The sequence below is a fragment of the Panthera pardus genome, unplaced genomic scaffold (genome assembly GCF_024362965.1).
Source record: "Panthera pardus isolate Hobbes unplaced genomic scaffold, ASM2436296v1 HiC_scaffold_21, whole genome shotgun sequence".
Lineage (NCBI taxonomy): Eukaryota > Metazoa > Chordata > Mammalia > Carnivora > Felidae > Panthera > Panthera pardus.
Genome location: NW_026526777.1, coordinates 38,466,734 through 38,491,066, shown reverse-complemented (window position 1 = coordinate 38,491,066; position 24,333 = coordinate 38,466,734). Strand labels below are relative to the sequence as shown.

Here is a 24,333-nt window from a genome sequence, read left to right as displayed (position 1 = left end):
CTCTCTCAAAATAAATTTTAAAAAACTTAAAAAACAACAACAACAACAATCGTGCTAAAAAATGCTAACCATCACCTGAGTTTCAGTGAGTCACAATCTTTTTGCTGGTGGAGGGTGTTGCCTCAATGCTGATGGCAACTGACTGGTCAGGGTGGTGGTTGCTGAAGGCTGGGGCGACTCTGGCAATTTCTTAAAATAAGACAACGGTGGGGTGCCTGGGTGGTTCAGTCGGTTAAGCATCGGATTCTTGGTTTCGGCTCAGGTCATGATCTCAAAGTTCGGGAGTTCAAGCCCCACATCAGGCTCTGTGCTGGCAGCTTGGATCCTGCCTGGGATTCTCCCTCTCTCTCCCTCTCTCTCTCTCTCTCTCCCTGCCCCTACCCCACTCATGCTGTCTCTATCTCTGTCAAAAATAAATAAATAAACATAAAAAAGAAAATAAGACAACAGTGAAGTTTGCCACATTGGTTGACTTTTCCTTTCATGGATGAGTTCCCTGTTAGCACTGATAGCATTTTACCCACAGTCGAACTTCTTTCAAAATGGGAGTCAGGGGGCGCCTGGGTGGCTCAGTCGGTTGAGCGTCCGACTTGGGCTCAGGTCATGATCTCACGGTTCGTGAGTTCGAGCCCCGCGTCCGGCTCTGTGCTGACAGCTGAGAGCCCGGAGCCTGCCTCGGATTCTGTGTCTCCCCCTCTGTATGCCCCTCCCCCACTCATGCTCTGTCTCTCTCTGTGTCAAAAACAAACATTAAAGAAAAAAAAAAATCAGACTCAGTCTGTAAAACCCTGCTGCCGCTTTAGTACCTAAGCTCATGTAATATTCTAAGTCCTCTGTTGTCATTTCGACCTTCCTCACAGCATCTTCACCCGTAGATGCCAGCTCAGGAAACCACTTTCTATCCTCATTCTTAAGAAGCAGCTCCTCATCCGCTCAGGTTTTATCATGAGATCGCAGCAGTTCACACGTCATAGTAATGAAAGAGCCTGAAAAGTGTGAGACTTACCAAAAGGTGAGCCAGAGACACGAAGTGAGCAAACGCGATTGGAAACATGGCACCGATGGACTTGCTGGATGCAGGCTTCCCACAGACCTTCAAACCGTAAAAAATGCAACATCTGCAAAGCTCAGTGAAACAAGATATGCCCGTATTTGCCTCGAAAGTGTCACTACACATGTTGGTGGCTAATGCTCATCACTGTCTCTCATGCTATGTACCCCAGACAGTGGGAATGTGAGGACACTTGCTTAATGTGTGTGTGTGTGTGTGTGTGTGTGTGTGTGTGTGTGTTTTGGGGCAAGTGACTCCCCCCGGTTTGGAGATTTGGCTAAAATGAACTGGCATCCCCCTATCACCCATCCCCCCAAACACATACATCCATCCTCCCTCATAGCAATCGGGTGAAATTTTGGCAAGGAGTCCGGAACAGTTCATGAAACCACCGGTAGAGGGGGTGCTCTTCCCATTTTGGAGTGGCAGTGGGTCTCCTGGTCGGGCAGCCCTGTTTTCAGTGCTCATAAGGAAAAGCCGGATTTACTGGTCGGTCGAAGAGGCACAAGCCCAAAGCAGAATGATTTCAGGGACACAAGGAGGTGCAAGGCCACACATGATCTTCCTGGCCAACTGAGGCCGTCTGAGCTTTATCCATCTAGCCTAGACCAATTTAAAATACAAATATAGGGGCATCTGGGTGGCTCAGTCAGTTAAACGTTTGACTCTTTTTTTGTTGTTTTTTAATGTTCAGTTTTTACTTTTGAGAGAGAGGGACAGAGTCAAGCGGGGGAGGGACAGAGACAGACACACACAGAATCTGAAACAGGCTCTAGGCTCCACACTGTCAGTACAGAGCCCAAAGGCTTCTGACTCTTGGTTTTGGCTCAAGTCATGATCTCATGGTTCATGGGATCCAGCTCTGCCTCAGACTTTGCACTGACCAGCTTGGAGCCTGCTTGGGATTCTCTCTCTCTCTCTCTCTCTCTCTCTCTCCCCCCCCCCTCTCTCTCTCTCTGCCCTTCCCCACCACAAAATAAATAAACTTTAAAAAATAAACTAAAATATGAGGCACCTGAGTGGCTCAGTCAGTTAAGCATCTGACTCTTGGTTTCAGCTCAGGTCTTGATCTCAAGGTTTGGTTTGTGGGCTCGAGGGCTGCATTGGGCTCTGTGCTGACAGTGCAGGGCCTGCTTGGGATTCTCTCTCTCCCTGTCTCGCTGCCCCTCCCCTGTTTGTGCACATTCTCTCTCTCAAAATAGATAAACTTGAATTTTTTTAAAGAAGCTGTAAAAAAAACAAAACAAAACCCACAAACATTTAAAAATAATAATAAATAAAATAAAATACGAATATAATCCAGGATTACACTTCAAGCTTTAATATCACAGTGAGATGGAAGGAGCTGGGAGGTTTGGACAAACTAGAAGGTGAGGGTGGGCAGAGAGGCATAAGGGGCATAAAACAATAAAATTCGGGCTTCCCAAGCGTCACAATCCTCTCTCCCTCCTCTGTTCAAAAGAAGAGAAAAGCCTTGCCTGATTCCAAGAGTGAGAGGCATGTTGGTGCCCCCAGGAGGGGATACTGATTCTCTGGGGCTCCCTTTTCATTTGCACGTGTATAGTCCCTGATCAGGAGCTGATTTGTTTTCTTGTCTTACAGCATTTTGAGAGAGGGACACTGTTTTATATTTCCAGCTCCTCTCATAAATCCTGACAAAATTGTGAATGCTCAATAAATGTCAAATAAGTAAATGAATGAATGTCCATGAGTAGAGAAACATGAAGTAAATTGTGGTATATCAACCTTATTGGGATATTATGCAGTTATCTTAAATAACGGTTATTTGCTGTTTTGGTTTGTCTTGTTTTGTTTTAAATAATGGTTATTTGAAAGGTACTAAGAGAATAGATGTTAGAAGTTCTCATCACAGGAAAAAAATGTGTAATTACGTGAGGTGTCGGATGTTAACTAAACTTATTATGGAATCATGTTGCAGTATTTATACATCAATATTTATGGTAATCGTTTCACAATATTTATACGTCAAATCATTACATTGTCCACCTTAAACTACTACAATGTTATATGTCAATTATTTTTCAGTGAAACTGAAAAAAATAAAAATAGGAATAAAACAATGGTTATAAAGCCCGTATAACAACATAGAAAATGCCTGTTAAATACGCAAATTGCTTTATACCTACGTGAGATTACGCATGCATGTGAACGAAAAGGGAACAAGGAGAAATTGTTGCATAAAAGTAGTGGACTCGTGGATAGCTTCCTTCTCAGCCTGTTGCTTAATTTCTTTTGTTGTGGGTTGTGCAGTAACACAGAAACCATTTTTTTCCCTGCCTCCAAGAGCGTCTCAGTTTTGTTCTTTGGTGCCCAAGTTCCTTTGATTCCCATCCTGTCCGTCCAGATCTCACCATCTCTTCAGAATTAAGTTTTGTGTCATTTTCTTTGCCCAGTGTCCAGTGTCCCACCCACGTGCACACGGAAGTGGTTAAACACTTTGGATATCAATGATTTTAATGGCAGTTGCTATAAATAATGTCAAGTTCAAACACTTAAACACACGCTCTCCCAAATCAGTCCACTGCCTCTCAAGTGTTATCAGCACTCAGTCCCTGTTTATACAGCTTCTCACAATGAGAGTCACAGTGGATGGGATTTGTTAAGGATCTACTGTGTGCCTTCCACTTAAATTTATTAAAAAAAAAAAAAATTTTTTTTTAACGTTTATTTATTTTTGAGACAGAGAGAGACAGAGCATGAACGGGGGAGGGTCAGAGAGAGGGAGACACAGAATCTGAAACAGGCTCCAGGCTCTGAGCCGTCAGCCCAGAGCCCGACGCGGGGCTCGAATTCACGGACCGTGAGATCGTGACCTGAGCTGAAGTCAGAGGCCCAACCGACCGAGCCACCCAGGCGCCCCACCTTCCACTTAAATTTAATCCTCACCTCAAAACCTGCAAGGTAGGAAGTATTATTCTAGTTGGCAAGGGGAGAAACAGAAATTCAGAGTTTAAATTACTTTCCCAAGATCACAGTCATGTTTCTCACCTAAGACCAGGTTCCCAAAGGCCATGTTTTTACCCTACGTACCATGACGGATGCTTTCAGAGGGCCTATGGTGCACTAAAATAATGTACGTAAATAACATAATCTAACCATACAAGGAAACTAAACTGTCTTATGAATAATAGTACTGAGGACTGCATAGGTTTGCAGGCAATGAATCTATGCCCATGTGACATTTCTCCAAGGATGTCTTTTCTAATACTAATCTCCTGATGGTGCATTGGGAGCCTCTGTCCATACATAGATCCTGCCCTAGACAGGATGATCCAGAGCTTATCTGTCTTAGTTTTGGGTCAAGAATATGTTTTGAAGGATTCAGGCTTTTTGCTGAAAAGGAAATAACTCTCACTCTTATTTCAACTTAGTTTTTGTGCATCGTGAGGCTTTATGAAAGCTTAATCTGTCAGTTAATCTCAGGGATTAGGAGCCATTTCAGTCCCCGGAAGAACCAGACATTTCCCAGAGAAAGATAGGTGCTCAAGCAGCATTTATCAATCAAGACCCAGAGGCTCCAACCAGAAATCAAGTTCCTTTTTAATTTTTTTTTTTTAGTTGAGAGAGAGTGTGTGCGCACATAAGCAGAGGAGGGGCAGAGGGAGAGAGAGAAAATCTTAAGCAGGCTCCACACTCAGCACAGAGCCTGACTTGGGGCTCGATCCCACCACCCTGAGATCATGACCAGAGCCAAAATCAAGAGTCTGATGCTCAACCGAGCCACCCAGGCGCCCCAGCAATCCAGTTTCTACCAGCTTCTAACAGTTTGTTCTCTTTACAATGACCATTTCATCATGGGCTTAAAATAACAAATGAAAGGGAAAATGCAAATGAATACTTAATATCAGGCATTTGTCTAAGTGGAAAATGAAGCTCACACGCCTTATCTTAATGATTCCCGCTCCCCTATGCCCCCCACCCGCCATATCGTTCTCCTCCTTTATCAAAGGAGGGCCTCCAGACCACGTCTCCTCCTCCCTTCCATTCAAACCTGCTCAAGGACATCTCTAGACCTTAGTACAGATTTAAGAAAAGATAGCCCCTCTTGGTGGCCAGTGTGCTCTGAAACCTTACCTCTCTTTGGGGACACAAAGGTATTTTATCTCCTGTGAGATGTCAGAAAGGCATTTTCCAGGCACAGGATCCTATCAAGAACCCTGAAGTCACTTCGGGGCAGATTGTCACCTACACAGATGACTGTCTCCCCTTGCAGAGAGGGAGGGGCAGCGTGGTATAGGCAGGTGTCTTGGTCCTGAAAGCTGACTGGGCAGGTGGGTCACAGGAGAAACTACTGACTTCAGAATGTGTTACTTGTCTATACATCTTTGCCTGCTGTGGAAAATAAGAATGGTATCTTTTTTTTTCCCGGATGAAAGTTTTTTCCACTGACAATCTAAATGTCATTCTAGTGATTCTCAATGGGAACTGAGAAAGGTCTTAGATTTTAAAGGCCCTGTTTACCAGAGGGTAATGGTAACAGATACAATGCTATGTACTCGTTATATTTCATGTCTTGCCTTAACATTTAGCTATTTATAAAACCAAATAAAACTGGAAACTTCACCTTGAAATCCCGCACTAATTATAATTAAAGTAGTACGAAAAGAGGTATAGGTAACATTTTTTATGGCTTCCAGTTTATTCTCTTCTCTTTGGCTGCCCAGTTTTTACCTTTCTTTCCCACAAGCTCCTTTCTGTCTCCAATGACTCTTCCTCCATCTGTCTCATTAGAGGCCTTTGATCTTTGACCTTGTTCTTCTGTCCACTCTCCCTAGTTTCTCACACTGTCAATCATTGACTGCGTTGATGACAGCCAATCTCTTTTCTAGAAAAGTGGTTCTCAAAGTGTGGTTGGCAGAACCTTAGGAGTCCCCAAGACCCTTTTCAGGGAATCCATGTCAAACTCTTTAATAATACCGTAAAGAAGTGATTTGCCTTTTTCACTACTTTAACATCAGGAAAACCTGCATCTGCCAAAACAAATTTTAGGAAACTCACATGAGCTTGACTGCTTCCCAACACTTGAAAGCCTTTCTGATGAGATCAGAGGTATTAACGAATGTGACTTATCTGGCATCATAGAATGAGATATATCAATCTTTTGAAGAGCTGCGTAACTCAGTGAAGTAATACTTTCCAAATGCCAGTGCATAATGTCACAAAACCACGCACCGTTAAAGATCTGTTGAAAGTACAAGACAGACCATTGGATGTTAATGTTAACAAAATAGGAAAAGTTTATTGATATGGCTTCAGATTCCACATAGCAACTAACCTTTAAGATAGTACCAGTTCCAACTTGCCACAGTGTCCAGAATACCTACAATTACCTGAAAAGACTTAAAATACTTGTCCTTTTCCAACTGCACACGTGCACAAGGTTTTTTCTTCAAACACGTCAAAGTAGCGTGTCTCTACAGATTGAAGGTAGGATCAGGTATGAGAATCCAGCAGTCTTCTATGAAGCCAGACATTGAAGGCTTTTGTAGTCTTTAGAGATTGAAAAGTATCACTGTTCTCACTATATTTGTTTTGGAAAATAGTTATTTGTCATAAAAATGTAATTTATGTGATGATGTAATGAAGTTATTTTTAAATGAATAAAATAGTTTTAATTTCTAGTATGATAAATATTGACAGCTATAACTCAGAAAAACAAAAGTTCTTTGGGGTTCCTCAATGATTTTTTTTTTTCTGATGTTTATTTATTTTTGAAGGAGACCTAGAGCATGCGTGGGGGAGGGACAGAGAGAGGGAGATACAGAAGAATCTGAAGCAGGCTCCAGGCTCCGAGCTGTCAGCACAGAGCCTGATGCGGGGCTCGAACCCATGAACTGTGAGATCATGACCTGAGCCAAAGTCGGGCACTTAACTGACTGAGCAACCCAGGCGCCTGAGGTTGCTCAATGATTCTTAAATGTAAAAGTTTTCTGGGACCAAAACCTTTGGAAGTCACTGCCGTAGGCTAATCTTTCATCCAGCCTCCATTCTCAATCTCACCATTTCCTTAATCCTTGCCAACCAGTTTATTAGTCCTCCAGGACTAGCTTCAGGAGGATGTGGAAGGGGCAGCCCCCTGCCAGGTCATTCTCCTCCTCCCTGAGTGTCTTCTCTATGCTCTCTCCCCAGAACCTCAATTTTTCTCAGTAGTATTCTTTTTTTTTTTTTTTAAGTTTATTTATTTTGAGAGAGAGAGCGAGCAAGGGAGGGGCAGAGAGAGAGGAGAGGGGGAGAGTCCCAAGCAGGCTCCACATTGTCAGTGCAGAGCCCGACAAGGGGCTTGAACCCATGAACAATGAGATCTTGACCTGAGCTGAAGTCAAGAATCAGACGCTTAACTGACTGAGCCACCCAGGCACTCCTCATTGGTATTCTTTTGATGTAAGTCACTTGAACTTTTCTCTTCAAATCCAAATACTTTTAAGTGGTAATATGTTGCTAGTTACCAATCATTAATGCATAAAAATAGTAGCCAAAACGTTTGAGTGTTGGCTATGTCAAGCTTTCAGCTAAATGTTTTTTCATGTATTATCTCACTGACTCTTATGAAGAATGTACGTCCATCATATCTATTTTTTAATGAAGAAAATTAGAGTTTGGTTTTATTATGTTAATCAGCAAGGTCTTGAGAAAAAATTAACACCTGCTATAGATATAAGGTACCACACAGGCACATGCTCCCAGGAGAAACAGGTAAAGTCTGAAGCTTAGGTGTAGTGTCCCAGATGGCTCCTTGTAGGCACCTATCTGCCCAAGGAGGGGTCAGGCACCAAAAAGCAAGGGGAGGAGATTAATCCCTCACTGCTGTGCTGTTTGAGCACTGACCCTGGTGAACTTGGTCTCCTTGTTGTGCTCCACAAAACACTTGCTCCCTCCTTGGCTCATTCTGAAATCTTAACAGTCCCTTTCCACTCCCCATGTGTACCTAAGTATCAGAACTTAGGGGTGCCTGGGCGGCTCAGTCGGTTAAGTGTCTGACTTCGGCTCAGGTCATGATCTCAAGGTTCATGGGTTCGAGGCCTGCGTTGGGCTCCGTGCTGACAGTGAGGAACCTGCTTCACATTCTGTCTCCTTCTCTCTGCCCCACCCATCTCCCACCTGGCTCACACTCTCTCTCAAAAAATAAATTAACAGCTTAAAATTTTTTTCAAAAAGCCATACAAAATTAACATTAAAAAAATAAATTTATTTCAGGTCTGAAACACTGAAGAACAAGCATACAGACAAATAGTACAAAAAGCAAAATTTCAAACATGAAAGATGACTTCATACAGACAGGAATTCTTCTGGCATATTCTGAGTTTACATATAAACAATATTTTAAAGACATTTCTCCAACATTCACAAAAGGCAAAAGCTAGTATTTTTCTTTCCTGCATAATTTATAAATGCAACAGCTTTTGAAAGCATCCAATTTCTTTCTAAAATTATTTTGTTAAAATTTACAGAAGTGATGGTTACCCAACTCTATTTTCCAAAGATCAGACATAGAATTATATGACATTTCTTGTTTCACAAATTACAGGCAACTTTAACTCAAAATACAGAAAAATTATCAATTCATTTTGCGTTTTGTCACATCCTATTTCATCCTTTTTCTAATCAACAAAGAAAGATACACATGACATATACGCATATGCTTTTTGGAAATAAAGTATTCCAACCTTGATCTGTAATTTTTTTTCAAAAGCTAGGGAACTCAACAAGTACATGATTGTTTAAAACAACACTGATAGTTCAAAAATAAAAATAATTATTTAGGAGGGATCTTAGGATATCTTTTTGGTCATAAAACCTATAATGTGAATATCTAAGGAAGTTAATGATTCAGCATATTCTGCCTGAGCTATCACCAACTGAATAAAAAAGCTAAAAAAAAAAAAAAAAAAAAAAAAAAAAAAAAAAGATTTTAAATCCCCCAGATGCACAAAGTAACAATCACAGCTGTTAATCCAATTCTCTAGGGGATTTTTCTCTAGCTAGATTTAAGTTCCCACGGTACCCGATTTGGTCTACCCCATGATGAACGGCATTGAAGATGCAAAAAAGGTCTTTGAGATCAAAGTGAATACATTCATTATATGGATAAGGAAAACGCTGCCCAGAGAGTGACAGGGACACAGAGCCAGGTCTGTGACCCAGACAGTCACAGACCCAGAGCTTCTGATTCCCAGCTAAGTTCTTCTGGTGACACATTCTCCAGGAAAGATTCTACATCATTTACTGTCATTTGATTACAGAGAATGTTATAATATCAACATAAAGCAATGCATATAATCTGCCCAAATCAGAATTGCTAATTTACTTCAAGGGCACACCTGATTGGCTTTTTGTTGTTGTTGTTTATGTGGACGTAATGTAAATATTATGGCTGTTTAGATGTTAGTATTCTAAAGATATTCCCTATGAGCTTAGAGAGTCAGGTCGTGAACAACATGTAAATTCTCATTGTAAACAAAACGCAGTGGTAGGCACTGTAGAAGCACATTTGGTCCTATTCTCCTTACCCTGAGCATGTGAAAGAGCAGACTTTTGGAACAGTATGTACAGTCGGGTGAAGAAAGGATACACTCCCACAATACACTGCAGGAGCACATACCTGGGCACAGTATTCCTCAAAGGAGAATGGTCATACAGATGTTAGTAGAGAATTAAAGCATCTTAAGAGGTCTTCACTAAATGAGAACTCCTAGGCTAAGTCACCATAGATTTCTTTGTAATACTGAAGCACAAGTATTAGGGATGATACAAGAAAACATGAAACACATTGGATGACATTTTCTTACTACAAAGTTAAATATACAGGCATACCTCATTTTATTGTGCTTTGATTTACTGCACTTCACAGATATTGTGGGTTTGTTTGTTTTTTCCAACAACTTGAAGGTTTGGGGCAACCCTGAATCGAGCAAGTATATTGGTGCCAATTTTCCAAGCATTTGCTCATTTTGTGTCTGTGTCACATTTTGTAATTCATGCAATATTTCAACCTTTTTCATTATTATTATATTTGTTGTGGTGACCAATGGTGGTGATTATGACTTACTGAAAGCTCAGCTGATGGTTAGCATTTTTTAGCAATAAGTCTTTTTTCACTGAAGGTATGTCCATTGTTCCTTCAGTCTATTGCACACTTACTAGACTACAGAACAGTGTAAACATGACTTTTATGTGTATTGGGAAACCAAAGAATTCATTTGAGTCACTTTACTGTGATATTTGCTTTACTCTGAGTGGTATGGAGCTGAAGTGACAATATCTCCAATCTTGCCCGTGTTGAAAAAAGAGTAAGCAAGGCAGTGGGTACAAAATTACTGTCAAGTTGAAGTGAGAAAATAGTATTAGCATTTATAGCATGGTAGGAAGGCAGTGCAGAGAACTCAAGATAATGAGTCCGTCTGGGCCCCTTAGCTTCATTAGAATTCAAGTCTAAGACCAAAGTCATGGGTTCAACCTGTTCCCACGATAGTTTTGATGGCCACTGACAGTACACGTTACAAAGCACTGTTTAACAAGAATATAAGAAATGGGAAAAATCTTAGAGGTTCCGTGCAGGTGTCATCCCAGTGCTGTCCTTTGATGGGCCAGGAGTGTCGTGTTGGTGTAATGTACTCCTACTGAGGGTCACTGGACAGTAGATCAGAACAATGGAAAGGAGCCAGTTAGGAATATATTGGTCACTTGGTTCTAAATTGCATGAAGTCCTATGTGATTTATGGGGATTAGGCCTCCACATTATCATTTCAGAAAGCCTTCCAACCTTCCATTTTCTACAAAGAAACAAAACGAAACAAAACACAACAAAACCACTTTTGGAAAATACACATCAGGAAGCTTACTTTCAGGTTGACAAGAGAGGACTATGAATGGAAGGCTCAGTTGATAAATGGTAGTGTTAATATGAGATGAGCCAAAGTCTGCTAAGCAAAATATTGCTTAAGGTTACAATTAAGCAAGATAATAATTATGGGTCACGTAATAATTTTCAAGTAAGTATCCATATCCCATAACGTTTAAACCAAGCCTTACTGCTCAAGTATCGCATGATGTTAACTTTTTCTTTCACCTCAAATTGCCGATTCTGACTGCTTGGACATCACGATAGTTTTTGATTCTTGGTCTGTGGGACTATCTTCAACTGTATCTTCAACTGGTACCTGCAGAAAGAATCAGGAAATAAAAACAACTTACAGCATCTGGCATCTGCCATTATGACAGATCAATGATTGGCTCAGGAATACAAAATAGCTGACTAGACAGACAGGTTTCACACATTTCTTAATAGTTTAGTCATAAAAATATTCATTACTTACAGCTTTAATATCACCATTTGCAATTCCTATATTTATATTGTGTCTTCTGAGATCAGACTTGATTAATGCTGAAACAGAAAAACCCCAAAGAGGTGATGTTACCAAAGAGCGTATATAGATATGCTTTTCTCTAAGCGGCACAAAGTCTTTTTTGATATTGCCAAATTTAGCACACTGTAGTACCATAATATCCAATAGCATCCTTGTAGCATGAAATAATACCAGGGCCTCTCTAAGCCATTAACTTAATTAGCAAATCATTCATTAATGAATAAATACAGGATGCTAGGAACCAAAGATGAAAAGCACAATTCTTTCCATAGAGCACTCGCCCATCTAGGGAAATATTACCATGCAAACAATTATAACACTGTAGGATAACTGCAATAGTGCAGATATGTACAAGGTACAGTGGGAACATGGGAGAAAAAAAGCCCATGTCAGTCCAGAGAAAAATCAGGGAAGGCTTGCCAGAGAACACATATTTGCATTGAAACTCGAAAAATGAGTAGGAACTTGTCAAGCAGATAAGAAGAGACAGGAAGGCATTCTAGGCAGGCAGCAAACAGGATATGCAAAGAATGTGAGACAGGAATAGAACAGCCAAGAATTTGGCACCAGAGGGAGTTTGGGACCATTGGAGCATCAAGGCCAAGGGGGAGGAGGCAGGAAGTGTGGTTTGCTTGGCAGGTATCCGTACACTGTATAAGAGTTTACGCTGCCGTCTGAGTAGGGAAAAGGACTGCAGAGAGAAATTAACAGAGTGAGATAACAGGAGAAGCCAGCGTGGGTGTGGAAACACTGTGGACATTAAGCCTTGCTTCTAAATCCACTTTTATGCTCATGCACCCGGACAAACTACGGATTAGAGTCCTTTTCCATGCTCCTTCTCTCAAAGTTGGGCACCGCCGTCGTTCCTACCCATGTCTATTCCGACGACACCTGAGAAGTGTAAGAACTGACTAACCATCCCTTGTGCCGTTTCCACCACCACTCATTCTGGTAACAGCTGACGTGACTGGGCACGTCCTGAGTGCCAGACACCATGCTAGGAGCTTTTCATGAACCTGAACTTCAGTTAATCCTCATAGCAACCCTCCATGGCAGGCTTTTTAATACCCTATTACGTGAATGAGAAAAGGAGGGTATGAGAGTTTAAGCAATTTGTCTAAAGTCACACAGCGAGTGAGCAGCAGAGTCAGAACTCGGGTCCAGGTCTGCCGATTCCAGATCTTTCCCGACTCTTCACACGCTGGCTTTGGTTTTTATGCATAGTAATGGTATTGAAGTTAAAATCTGAAAAATTAATTAATAGATTCATATCCTTGGGAAAGAATAAGTAGTAATCCCGCTTTTTACTTCCTTTCTCCCTTTGAGTTCTGGAAGCCACTGAGAATCAATATACGTGAAAAATATAAAGACGATATGACACAAGTACTTTTGTCAGGAAAATACCCTCATTTACCTGTTAAAATGATGCCTAGAAACATCCAAACACAGAGGAAAATGTTTCCTGCTTTAGGACTATAGTCTGTTGTGAGTTTTCCTTGAGCCAATGTGAACAGAATTCCAAATATCTAAAATAAAATAAGAGGAAATAATTGTTGTTGAATTTGCTTCTTTGAAATAAGTGTCATGTTTTCCTGAGAACTTTTCTTAACTATTTTATTCATATGATTTGGAAAGGCAGAAAGTTTAAACTTCTTATTCACTAGAATACCCAGTAAACTGGGGCGCCTGGGTGGCTCAGTTGGTTGGGCGACCAACTTTGGCTCAGGTCATGATCTCGCAGTTCATGAATTTGAGTCCTGCATCGGGTTCTGTGCTGACAGCTCGGAGCCTGGAGCCTGCTTTGGATTCTGCGTCTCTGTTTCTCTCTGCCCCTCCCCCACTATGCTCTGTCTCTCTCTCTCTCTCTCTCTCTCAAAAATAAATAAACATTAAAAAAAAAATTTAGAATAGTCTGTAAACTGCTCATCTCAGATTTAAGAGAGGTCAGGGGTTTACCTGTGCGGCAGCATTAAGAAGACCAGATGAGGTGCCTTCGGATTCAGGGTAAGTGATTTCAACAGCAAATTCAAAACCCAATGGGAGGTAACCAGTCATGAAGAAACTATGAAAATAAATCCAGAATTACAGAAACAATTAACTGAAGGACAATAGCATACACTGTGGCAATCATTCTACTTCTCAGCCCTATTCTAGTGATCAAATAACTAAAGATTTTGAACTTGATGTGTGAAAGCAAGCCCCTATTATTATTCACCAATCAGTCCAAGGACAGAAGAACTGAAAAGCAAAGCAGCTCCTAAGTTTTCCTTTTTCTGAAAAAAAATTACCTCTGATTCGCTAAGTCAGTTGTTTTTCTAACTAAATAATGTTACCTGGTCTAAGTAAGGCTTATCATTTTTCACCTGTCATATATACCAAAAAACATTTTCAAACTTTTTGTATTCTAAAGAATTACAAATTTATATGCACAGCACAGATTCTTTAAAGTTTAAATATTTAAAATATTTAAAATATTTTTAAGACATTTGGATGAACTAAAAATTTAAAACCATAGTAGCAATATTTCACAATTATAACAGCATGCTATCATTCCCCCTAAACACATTTGATGCTTACCCAAGCACCCCTCCAGTAACAAACACAACGATACTGTATCCAAGGTCCAATGTGAAAGTAAATATAACCATTCCAAGAAAAGATAAAATGTAAACTATCAGAGTAGTCTGTCTAAAACAAAAAACAAAATTGTTAGTATTTTGTCTGATTTTCCTAGGCATATAAAAATCATGTTACTAACCACTGCTCCGTCCATACAGTAATAAATTCCTTGGTTTTCAAAATCAGGTTTCCCTTATATGGAAAAATGTTTCCACCAAAGCATTGACTTTATTTACTTTTATTTTTTTATAATTTATTTTTTAATTTACATCCAAGTTAGTTAGCATGTAGTGCAACAATGATTTCAGGAGTAGATTCCTTAATGCCCCTTACCCATTTAGCCCACCCCACCTCCCACAACCCCTCCAGCAACCCCCTGTTTGTTCTCTGTATTTAAGAGTCTCTTATGTTTTATCCCCCTCCCTGTTTTTATATTATTTTTGCTTCCTTTCCCTTATGCTCATCTGTTTTGTATCTTAAAGTCCTCATATGAGTGCAGTCATGTGATATTTGTCTTTCTCTGACTGATTAATTTCGCTTAGCATAATATCCTCTAGTTCCATGCACATAGTTGCAAATGGCAAGATTTCATCCTTTTTGATTGCCGAGTAATACTCCATTGCTGAGTAATACTCCATGGACCCTTGGGCTCTTTCCATACTTTGGCTATTGTTGATAGCACAAAGCATGGACTTAAAATTTTTTTTTTTAATGTTTATTTATTTTTGAGACAGAGAGAGACAGAGCATGAACAGGGGAGGGGCAGAGAGAGAGAGAGACACAGAATCTGAAACAGGCTCCAGGCTCTGAGCTGTCAGCACAGAGCCCGACGCGGGGCTCGAACTCACGGACCGTGAGATCATGACCTGAGCCGAAGTCGACGCTTAACCGACCAAGCCACCCAGGCGCCCCAAAGCATTGACTTTAAAGCTCACGTTTATAAAGCTTACATTTAAGATTCAACAGCAGCAATCAACAAAACTCACACCACATCCAGTGTTCAGACAGGAAGGAATATTCATATGGATAAAATAATTTTTGTGCCACCAAATGGGATAGTTCTGTAGCTGTATCTCAAGATTCAGTTCAAATTTTACCTCTTCCAAAACACCTTTCCTAACCACTGCAGCTTACAAAGTTGTCTCTTCTTCCAAGCTCCCTTATCATTTTAGTAGCTACATAACTGTCACATGACAGACACCTATTGGACTTATGACATTGATTTTAGTCTGTTATATTATTATTGTTTCATATATGCATGCCTTATTTTCCCCTTTTAGACTACAAGTGTCTTAAAGACAGGGATCATATATTGCTTGTCATAATTCCTAGACGAATTATGCCCACAACAGAAGTTTGGTGAATGAATGGCAGTTACTCTGAGAACAAAATCAAGGCCAAAAAGAACATATTCCTATGCCTAGCAAGTTTTCTAATTGTAAAGTGGGCCAAAGACTATAAATAAATTTAATTCTTTACATATGTTCCCTTCATCTACAGATTGAATGGGTTTCACTGTAAGCTAACATTTCATAATAATGAAGCCACAGCAAGTACTATCTTAAATTATGGGAAAACTATCTTGGAGAATTTCAACATTGGAGGTCTTTGGAAGGGCTTACATAATGGTATCAAACAGATCTTGGGCCTTGAAAGGTACAGAAGATATATAGGTGACCGTTCCGTATTTCATTCATTCATTTTATTTCCTTCTATTCATTTATGCACAGTTACATTCATTCATTTCTCCCAAGCATATGGGGAGTTTCTGCCTGTTAAAAAGTGTAGCTACTGTTGGCCTAGGGGCCCAAGATGGAAGGCTAGGAAGACCCTGAACTCATGTCCTCCCGCAGACACGTAGAATCCATGCATAGAGCAATTCCTCCTGAAGAAGACCTTAGGGCTGATTGAACAGTTTCTGCATAATAGAACATAGAGGGACCATGTAGAGAACAGCAAGAGAGACAGAGGCAGGGTAACAATGGGAACCCCACTGCAGACCCTATGATTTGCAGTAGGAGAGATATCACAGAACTGTCCCTCATGCAGATTCGTCTGGCCTGGGGCACAGCAAAATAAAAAAACAAAACAGTGGTTTAAAGGGCAACTTTTACTACTAGAACATCTACCGAACAATGGGGAAACTGCTGGAACTCACTTTGGGTTTGGAGATGCCAGTGAGCACCACTGTTTACATTCCTCCTCCCCCTGGAGAGCACAGATGGGAACAGAGTCCAGGCCCCTAGCAATCTGTCCTGCAAGGGGAACCCTCCCAGACTGTATCTGCTCCAACTCTACTTGTCCCACCAGGCTGGCCTTTGGCACGGAGCACCCCAGGATCTTTGGCCTGGACCAAATGCAGCTCCGGCTAATCAGCCAAAGCAGCCAGGCACACAAATTCTACACAGGGGATGTTATTACATAAGTCCACTCCTTCAAGACCAGGAGAGGTAGCTGTTCCACTAACTCACAGAAACAAACACAGAAGGTCAGACAAAAGAAGGGAGAGGAATATGTCTCAAAGAAAAGCATAAAAGAGAAATCTCAGAAAAAGAACTAAACAAGACAGGGATAAGTAAGTAATGTACCTGACAGAGTTCAAAGTAATGGTCAGAAAGATACTCACAAGACTTGAGAGAAGAGTGGATGAACTCACTGAGAACTTCAAAAAAGCGACAGAGGTGAAGAATATAATGACTGAAATGAAAAACAAACCATAGGGAATCAATAAGCAGATTAGAGAATGCAGAAGAATGAATCAGCGATCTGGAAGATACTCAAGCTGAACAACAAAAAAGAAAAAAGGATTTTTAAAAATAAGGAAGTTAAGGGACCTCTGGGACAACATCAAGCATACTAACATTTGCATTAGAGAGGTCCCAGAAAAAGAAAAGAGCAGAAAACTTATTTGAAGAAATAATAGCTGAAAACTTCCACAACCTGGAGAAAAAAAACAGACATCCAATTCCAGGAAACAAAGAGAGCCCCAAAGAAGATGAACCCAAGGAGGACCACACCAAGGCACATAATAATTAAAACATCAACAAGTTAAAGAATCTTAAAGGCAGCAACAGAAAAGTAAATACTTATGTACATGGGGAGCTCCATAAGGCTATCAGCTGATTTCTCAGCAAAAACTTTGCAGGGCAAAAGGGAGTAGCAGGATATATTCAAAATGCTGAAAGGAAAAAACCCACAATGAAGAATACTCTACCGGGTAAGATTATCATTCAGAATTCAAGGAGAGATAAAGAGTTTCCAAGACAAAAGTTAAAGGAGTTCATCACCACTACACCGGCCTTACAAGAAATGTTAAAGGGACTAATGAAGCCCAACACAGGGCTCGAAGCAATAAACTGTGAGATCATGACCTGAGCCGAAATCAAGAGTCAGGCACTTAACCAACTGAGCCACCCAGGTGCCTCTAAAAGGACTACTGTAAGCAGAAAAAAAAAAAAAAAAAAAAAGGCCATAAATAGAAGTAAGATAACTATGAAAGGAAAAAATTTCATTAGCAAAGGCAAACATATAGTAAAGGAAGAAGATCAATCACTTATAAAGCTACTATAAAGATTAAAAGACAAAAGTAGCAAAATCAATTATATCTACAAAATTAGCTGAAGGGTAAAAATTAAAAGATGCAAATATAACATCATATACCTAAAAAGTGGAGGGGGGAGTAAAAAAATAGTGCTTTCAAAATGCATTTCAACTTAAGCAACCATCAACTTCAAATAGGCTGCTATATACATGGGATGTTATATATGAATCTCATGGTAACAACAAACCCAAAACCTAGAATAGATACACAAAAAATAAAGAGAAAGAAATCCAAGCATAACACTAAAGAAAGTCATCAAATCACAAAGGAAGAGAGCAAGAAAGGAACAGAGAAGAACTACAAAAACAATCATAAAACAATTAAAATGGCAGTAAGTATATATACATCAATAATTACTTTAAATATTTTTTTTTGGGAGGGGGGCGACTGGGTGGCTCAGTTGGTTAAGCATCTGACTTCAGCACAGGTTGTGATCTCACAGCTTGTGAGGTCAAGCTCTGCACTGGGCTCTGTGCTGACAGCTCAGAGCCTGGAGCCTGCCTCAGATTCTGTTTCCTCTTCTCTCTCTGCCCCTCCCCTGCTTGTGCTCTGTCTCTCTCAAAAAAATAAATAAACATTTTAAAAAAAGGTCTAAAAATATCTTTTTTTTAAATGTTTTATTTTATTCTTGAGAGCCAGAGATGGAACATGAGTGGGGGAGGGGCAGAGAGAGACAGAGAGACACAGAATCTGAAATAGGCTCCAGGCTCTGAGCTGTCAGCACACAGAGCCCGACATGGGGCTCAAACCCACAAACTGTGAGATCACAACCTGAGCTGAAGCTGAACACTTAACTGACTGAGCCCCCTAGACACCCCGCATCAATAATTACTTTAAATGTAAATGGACTAACTGCTCCAATCAAAAGACATAAGGTGACAGAATGGATGAAAACAACAAGACCCATCTATATGCTGCCACCAAGAGATTCATTTCAGACCTAATGACACATACAGATGTGAAGGGATGGAAAAAGACATTTCATGCAAATGGAAGCAAAAAAAAAAATGCTGGGGTAGCAATATTTAGGTTAGGCAAAATACTTTACTTAAAAAAATTTTTTTTAACATTTATTGTTTTTTGTGTGTGGTTTTTTTTTGTTTTTGTTTTTGTTTTTAACGTTTATTTATTTTTGACACAGAGAGAGACAGAGCATGAACGGGGGCGGGGCAGAGAGAGAGGGAGACACAGAATGGGAAGCAGGCTCCAGGCTCTGAGCCATCAGCCCAGAGCCCGACGCAGGGCTCGAACTCACGGACCGTGAGATCGTGACCTGAGCTGAAGTCGGACGCTTAACTGACTGAGCCACCCAGGCACCCCTAACATTTATTGTTGAGAGAGAGAGAGAGAGAGAGAGACAGAGCATGAGTGAGGGGGGGCAGAGAGAGAAGAAGACACAGAATCTGAGCCATCCAGGCGACCCTAGACAAAATACTTCAAAACAAAGATTGTAAAAGGAGACAAACAAGGGCATTGCATAATGATAAAGGAATCAATCCAACAAAAAGGTATAATAATTGTAAATAACTATGCACTCAACATAGAAGTCCTAATTATATAAAGCAAATATTAACAAACATAAAGGGAGAAATTGAGTAATACAGTAACAGTAGGGGACTTTAACATGCCCCCCCCCACACACTTACATTAATAGATAAATCACTCAAACAGAAAATAAGTAAACAGTGGCTTTGAACGATCCATTAAAACCAGATAAACTTAACATACATACAAAGCATGCCATCTAAAAACAGTAGAATACACATTCTTTTCAAGTGCACATGGAAAATTCCCTAAGATATATCACATGTTAGGCCACGAAACAAGTCTCAATCAATTCAAGAAGACTGAAATCATATCAAGTATCTTTTTTGACCACAATGGTATGAAACCAGAAATCAAGAATAAATTTAAAAATTATAATGATGCCTGGGTGGCTCAGTCATTTAAGCATCCGACTTTGGCTCAGGTCGTGATCTCACGGTTCGTGAATTCAAGCACCACATCAGGCTCTCTGCTATCAGCACAGAATCTGCTTCGGATCCTCTGTTTCCCCTTCTCTGCTCCTACCCTGCTTGCTCATGCTCTCTCTCTCTCTCTCTCTCTCAAAAGTAAACATTTTTAAAAAATACAAGAAGAAACTGGAAAAAAAAAAACACATGGAAGTTAAGCAATATGCTACCAAATAACCAAAGGGACAATGAAGAAATCAAAGAGAAAATTAACATACCTGGAAACAAATGAAAATGGGAACACAGTAGCTCACAATCTTTGGGACAAAGCAAAAGCAGTTCTAAAAGGGAAGTTTATAGTGATACAGGCCTTCAAAAAGCAAGAAAAATCTCAAATAAATGATTTAAACTTATACCTAAAGGAACTAGAATAAGAACAAAGAAAGTCCAAAGTCAGTTGAAGGAAAGAAATAATAAAGAACAGAGCATAAATAAATGACAGAGACTATAAAAGATTATGACACTAAGAGCCAGTTCTTTGAAAAGTAAGCAAAATTTACATACCTTTAGCCATGCTCATCAAGAAAAAAGAGGAGACCCAAATAAATAAAGTCAGAAATGAAAGAAATTACAACTGACACCAGAGGAATACAAAGGATTATAAGAGAATACCATGAAAAATTGTATGCCAAAAAATTGGACAACTCAGAAGAAATGGATAAATTCCTAGAAACATGTAATTTTCTAAGACTGATTCAGGAAGAAGTAGAGAAATCTAAAGACTGGTTGTTAGTAACAAAAATGAATCACTAATCAAAAACCTCCCAAGGGCAAAAGTCTAGAACCAGATGAATTCACAGGTGAATCCTACCAAACATTTAAAGAGCTAATATCTATACTTCTCAAACTATTCCAAAAAATATAATAAGAAGGAACATTTCCAAATTCATTTTATGAGGCCAGCATTACAATGCTACTGAAACCAGACAAAGACCTTACAAAAAAGAAAATTACAGACTAATATCCCTGATGAACATAGCTGCAATCCTCAACAAAAATATTAGCAAACTGAATTCAACAATACATTAAAAGGATCAGGTAGGATTTTTTCCAGGGATGCAAGGATGATTCAATAGCTGCAAATAAATCAATGTGATGCACCACATTAACAAAATCAACAATAAAAATCATATGATCAACTCAACAGATGCAGAAAAAGCATTTGACAATATTCAACATTCATTCATGATAAAAGCTTTCAACAAAGTAGGTTTAGAGAGAACATACTTCAACTTAATAAAACCCATATGTGACAAAAATACAGTTAACATCATAATGATAAAAAGTTGAAAACTTTTCTTTAGATGAGGAACAAGACAAGGATGGCCATTCTCACCTCCTTTATTCAACATAGTATTGGAAGTCTTAGTCACAACAATCAGACAAGAAAAAGAAATAAAAGGCATCCAAATTGGTAAGAAAGAAGTAAAACTGTCCCTATTTGCAGATGATATGATACTATATATGCCTAAAGACTCCACCAAAAACTATTAGAACAAATGAACGAATTCAGTAAAGTTGCAGGATGTGAAATTAATATACAGACTCTGTTGTGTTCTTATACAATAATAACAAAGTACCACGAAAAGAAATTGAGGAAACAATCCCATTCACAACTGTATTAAAAAGAAAATGAAACTACAAAAACCCCAAATAGCCAAAGCAACCTTGAGAAAGAATAAAACTGAAAGTATCATAATCCCATATTTCAAATTATACTACAAATTTATAATAATCAGAACGGTATGGTACCGGCCCAAAAACAGACACAAAGACCAATAAAACAGAATAGAGAGTCAGAAATAAACCCACACTTACACAGTGAATTAATCTATAAGAAAGGAGGCAAGAAACATAGTCTCTTCAGTAACTGGGTGCTGGGAAAACTGGACACCCACATGCAAAAGAATGAAACTAGAAAAGTTCCTCACACCATACACAAACATAAAATCAAAATGAATTAAAGACCTAAATGTAAGACCTGAAGTCATAAAACTCCTAAAAGAAGACACATAGTAACCTCTTAGACATTCTCCTTAGCAATATTTTTCTGTATTTGTTTCCTCAGACAAAGGAAACAAAAGCAAAAATAAACTATTAGAACTATATCAAACTAAAAAGCTCTTCTATAGCAAATGAAACTATCAAGAAAAGGAAAAGGCAACTTACTGAATGGGGGAGAGATTTGCAAATGATATATACAATAAAGGATTAATATCCAAAATTATATAAAGAACTAATACAACTCAACACCAAAAAACCAAATAATTCAATTGAAAATTGAGGACCAGAATAGACATTTTCCCAAAGGCATATAGATGGCCAGCAGACACACAAAAAGATGCTCAACATCACTAATCATCAATGAAATGCAAATCAAAACCATAATGAAATGTCACCACATACTTTTCAGAACGGCTAGTATCACAAACACAAGAAATAACAAGTGTTGGTGAGGATGTGGAGGAAAGGGAATCCTTGTGCACTGTTGGTAAATGTAGCTTGATGCAGCCACCATGGAAAACAGTATGGAAGTTCCTCAAAAAATTAAAAATTGAAATACTACATGATCCAGTAATTCTACTTCTGGGCTTTCCCCCAGGAAAATAAAAACACTAATTCAAAAAGATATGTGCATTCCTCTTGGGATGAGCATTGGGTGTTGTATGTAAGCAGTGAATCATGGGAATCTACCCCCAAAACCAAGAGCACACTGTATACACTGTATGTTACCTAACTTGACAATAAATTATGTTTGAATAAATAATAATAAAAGCTAGAAAATGAGAAAAAAAAGATATGTGCACTCCTATGTTTACTGCAGCATTATTTATAATAGCCAAGATATTGAAGCAACCTAAGTGTCCACTGATAGATGAATGAATAAAGAATATGTATGTATTTACATACATAAATGAATAAAGAATACACACACATACAATGGAACATTAGCTGTAAAAAAAGAATGAAATCTTGTCATTTGCGACAACATGGATGGACCTTGAAGGCATTATGCTAAGTGAAATAAGTCAGACGGAAATACAGAAATACCATATGATTTCACTTACATGTGGAATCTAAAAAACAAAATGAATGAACAAACAAACAGAAACAGACTCATAAATACAGAGAACAAACTGGTGATTGTAGGAGTAGGGGGGTGTGGGCAAAAGAGGTGAAGGAATCAAGAGATACAACCTCCAGTAATAAAATAAATAGGCCATGGGAATGGAAAGTAGAGAATAGGGAATATAGTCAATAATATAAGAACTTTGTATAGTGACAGATGGTAACTACATTTATCATGGGGAGCATTTAGTAATGAAAATAATTGTTCCCCTATGTTTACTGCAGCATTATTTACAATAGCCAAACTATGGAAGCAGCCCAAGTCCATCGATAGATGAATGGGTAAAGTATATACACACAATGGCATATTATTCAGCCATAAAAATATGAATGAACTCTTGGCATTTGCCACGACATGGATGGAGCTAGAGTATAATGCTAAGCGAAATCAGTCAGTCAGAGAAAGACTAATACCATATGATTTCACTCATATGTGGAATGTAAGAAAGAAACCAAACAAAGGAAAAAAAAGAGTGAGAGAGAGAGACAAACCAAGAAACAGACTCTTCAGTATAGAGAACAAACTGATGGTTACCAGAGGGGAGGTAGATAGATAGATAGATAGATAGACTTCACTTAGAAGAGAAGGGAATCTAAGAACGTCTAAAATCCAAGTCTTTCAGTAATAATAACACTTCTTAAATTTCTGAAAATAAAAATCACAGCCTCCATTAAACCCAAAATACCTTAGGTTGTACACCGTACATTTATCTACCATCACTTACTTGTATATTTTGGTATAATCAAGCCAAAAGCCACAAAGAATAGAGCCCACCATTCCAGCCACTACCAATGTTAGCCCAATCTTTCCAGCATTCACTTCTTCTCCCTTAAAAAAATTTTCATAAGAAGTTAATCAGATACTTCTTGAATGGATCAAGAAAATGTGGTATATATATACACAATGGAATACTACTCAGCAATCAAAAAGAACATCTTGTCATTTGCAACAATGTGGATGGAACTAGAATGTATTATGCTAAGCAAAATAAATCAGAGAAAAAGAAATATCATGATTTCACTTATATGTAGAATTTAAGAAACAAAACAGATGATGAACATAGGGGAAGGGAAGGAAAAATAAGGTAAAATGGAAAGGGAGGCAAACCATAAGAGACTCTTAAATACAGAAAACAAATTGAGGGTCGCTGGAGGGGTGATAGGCATTAGTGAGGGCACTTGTTGGGATGAGCACTGGGTGTTACATGTGAGTGATGAATCATGGGATTCTGCTCCTGAAACCAATACTACATTGTATGTTAATTTGAATTTAAATAAATTAATTAAAAAACAAAAATCAAAAGAAGTTAATCAGATACTTCTAATTCAAATAGATCTTTCACATTCCCATACATTCCACAGTCAATGGAAATAATCAGATAAAATTAAGCATAGAATATAGTGGGAAATTTAGTATATCTGTTAGGTGAGTGGGTTAGGGGGCAGGTAACGAACATGTGAAGGGCATTCTATTTTCAAACCAGAAAAAAAGAAAACCTAAAATGTGGGAGAAATCAAAAATTTTTCTCATTCCTC

The 24,333-nt window shown here is 39.0% G+C and overlaps 1 protein-coding gene across 1 annotated transcript in view; it reads right to left on the bottom strand.

Annotated features, from left to right (window-relative positions):
- Positions 1-8,237: 8,237 nt before the first annotated feature.
- Positions 8,238-24,333, bottom strand: part of FLVCR1 (FLVCR heme transporter 1) — a 36,903-nt gene continuing 20,807 nt past the window's right edge. Inside the window, exons 5-10 of the mRNA XM_019428727.2 lie at positions 23,523-23,626; positions 14,014-14,124; positions 13,393-13,498; positions 12,851-12,962; positions 11,386-11,453; positions 8,238-11,229 (exon numbers count right to left, since the gene is read on the bottom strand). Coding sequence (XP_019284272.1) covers positions 11,140-11,229; positions 11,386-11,453; positions 12,851-12,962; positions 13,393-13,498; positions 14,014-14,124; positions 23,523-23,626 — 591 coding nt within the window. The 3' untranslated portion in view covers positions 8,238-11,139. The remainder of the gene's footprint in view (positions 11,230-11,385; positions 11,454-12,850; positions 12,963-13,392; positions 13,499-14,013; positions 14,125-23,522; positions 23,627-24,333) is intronic.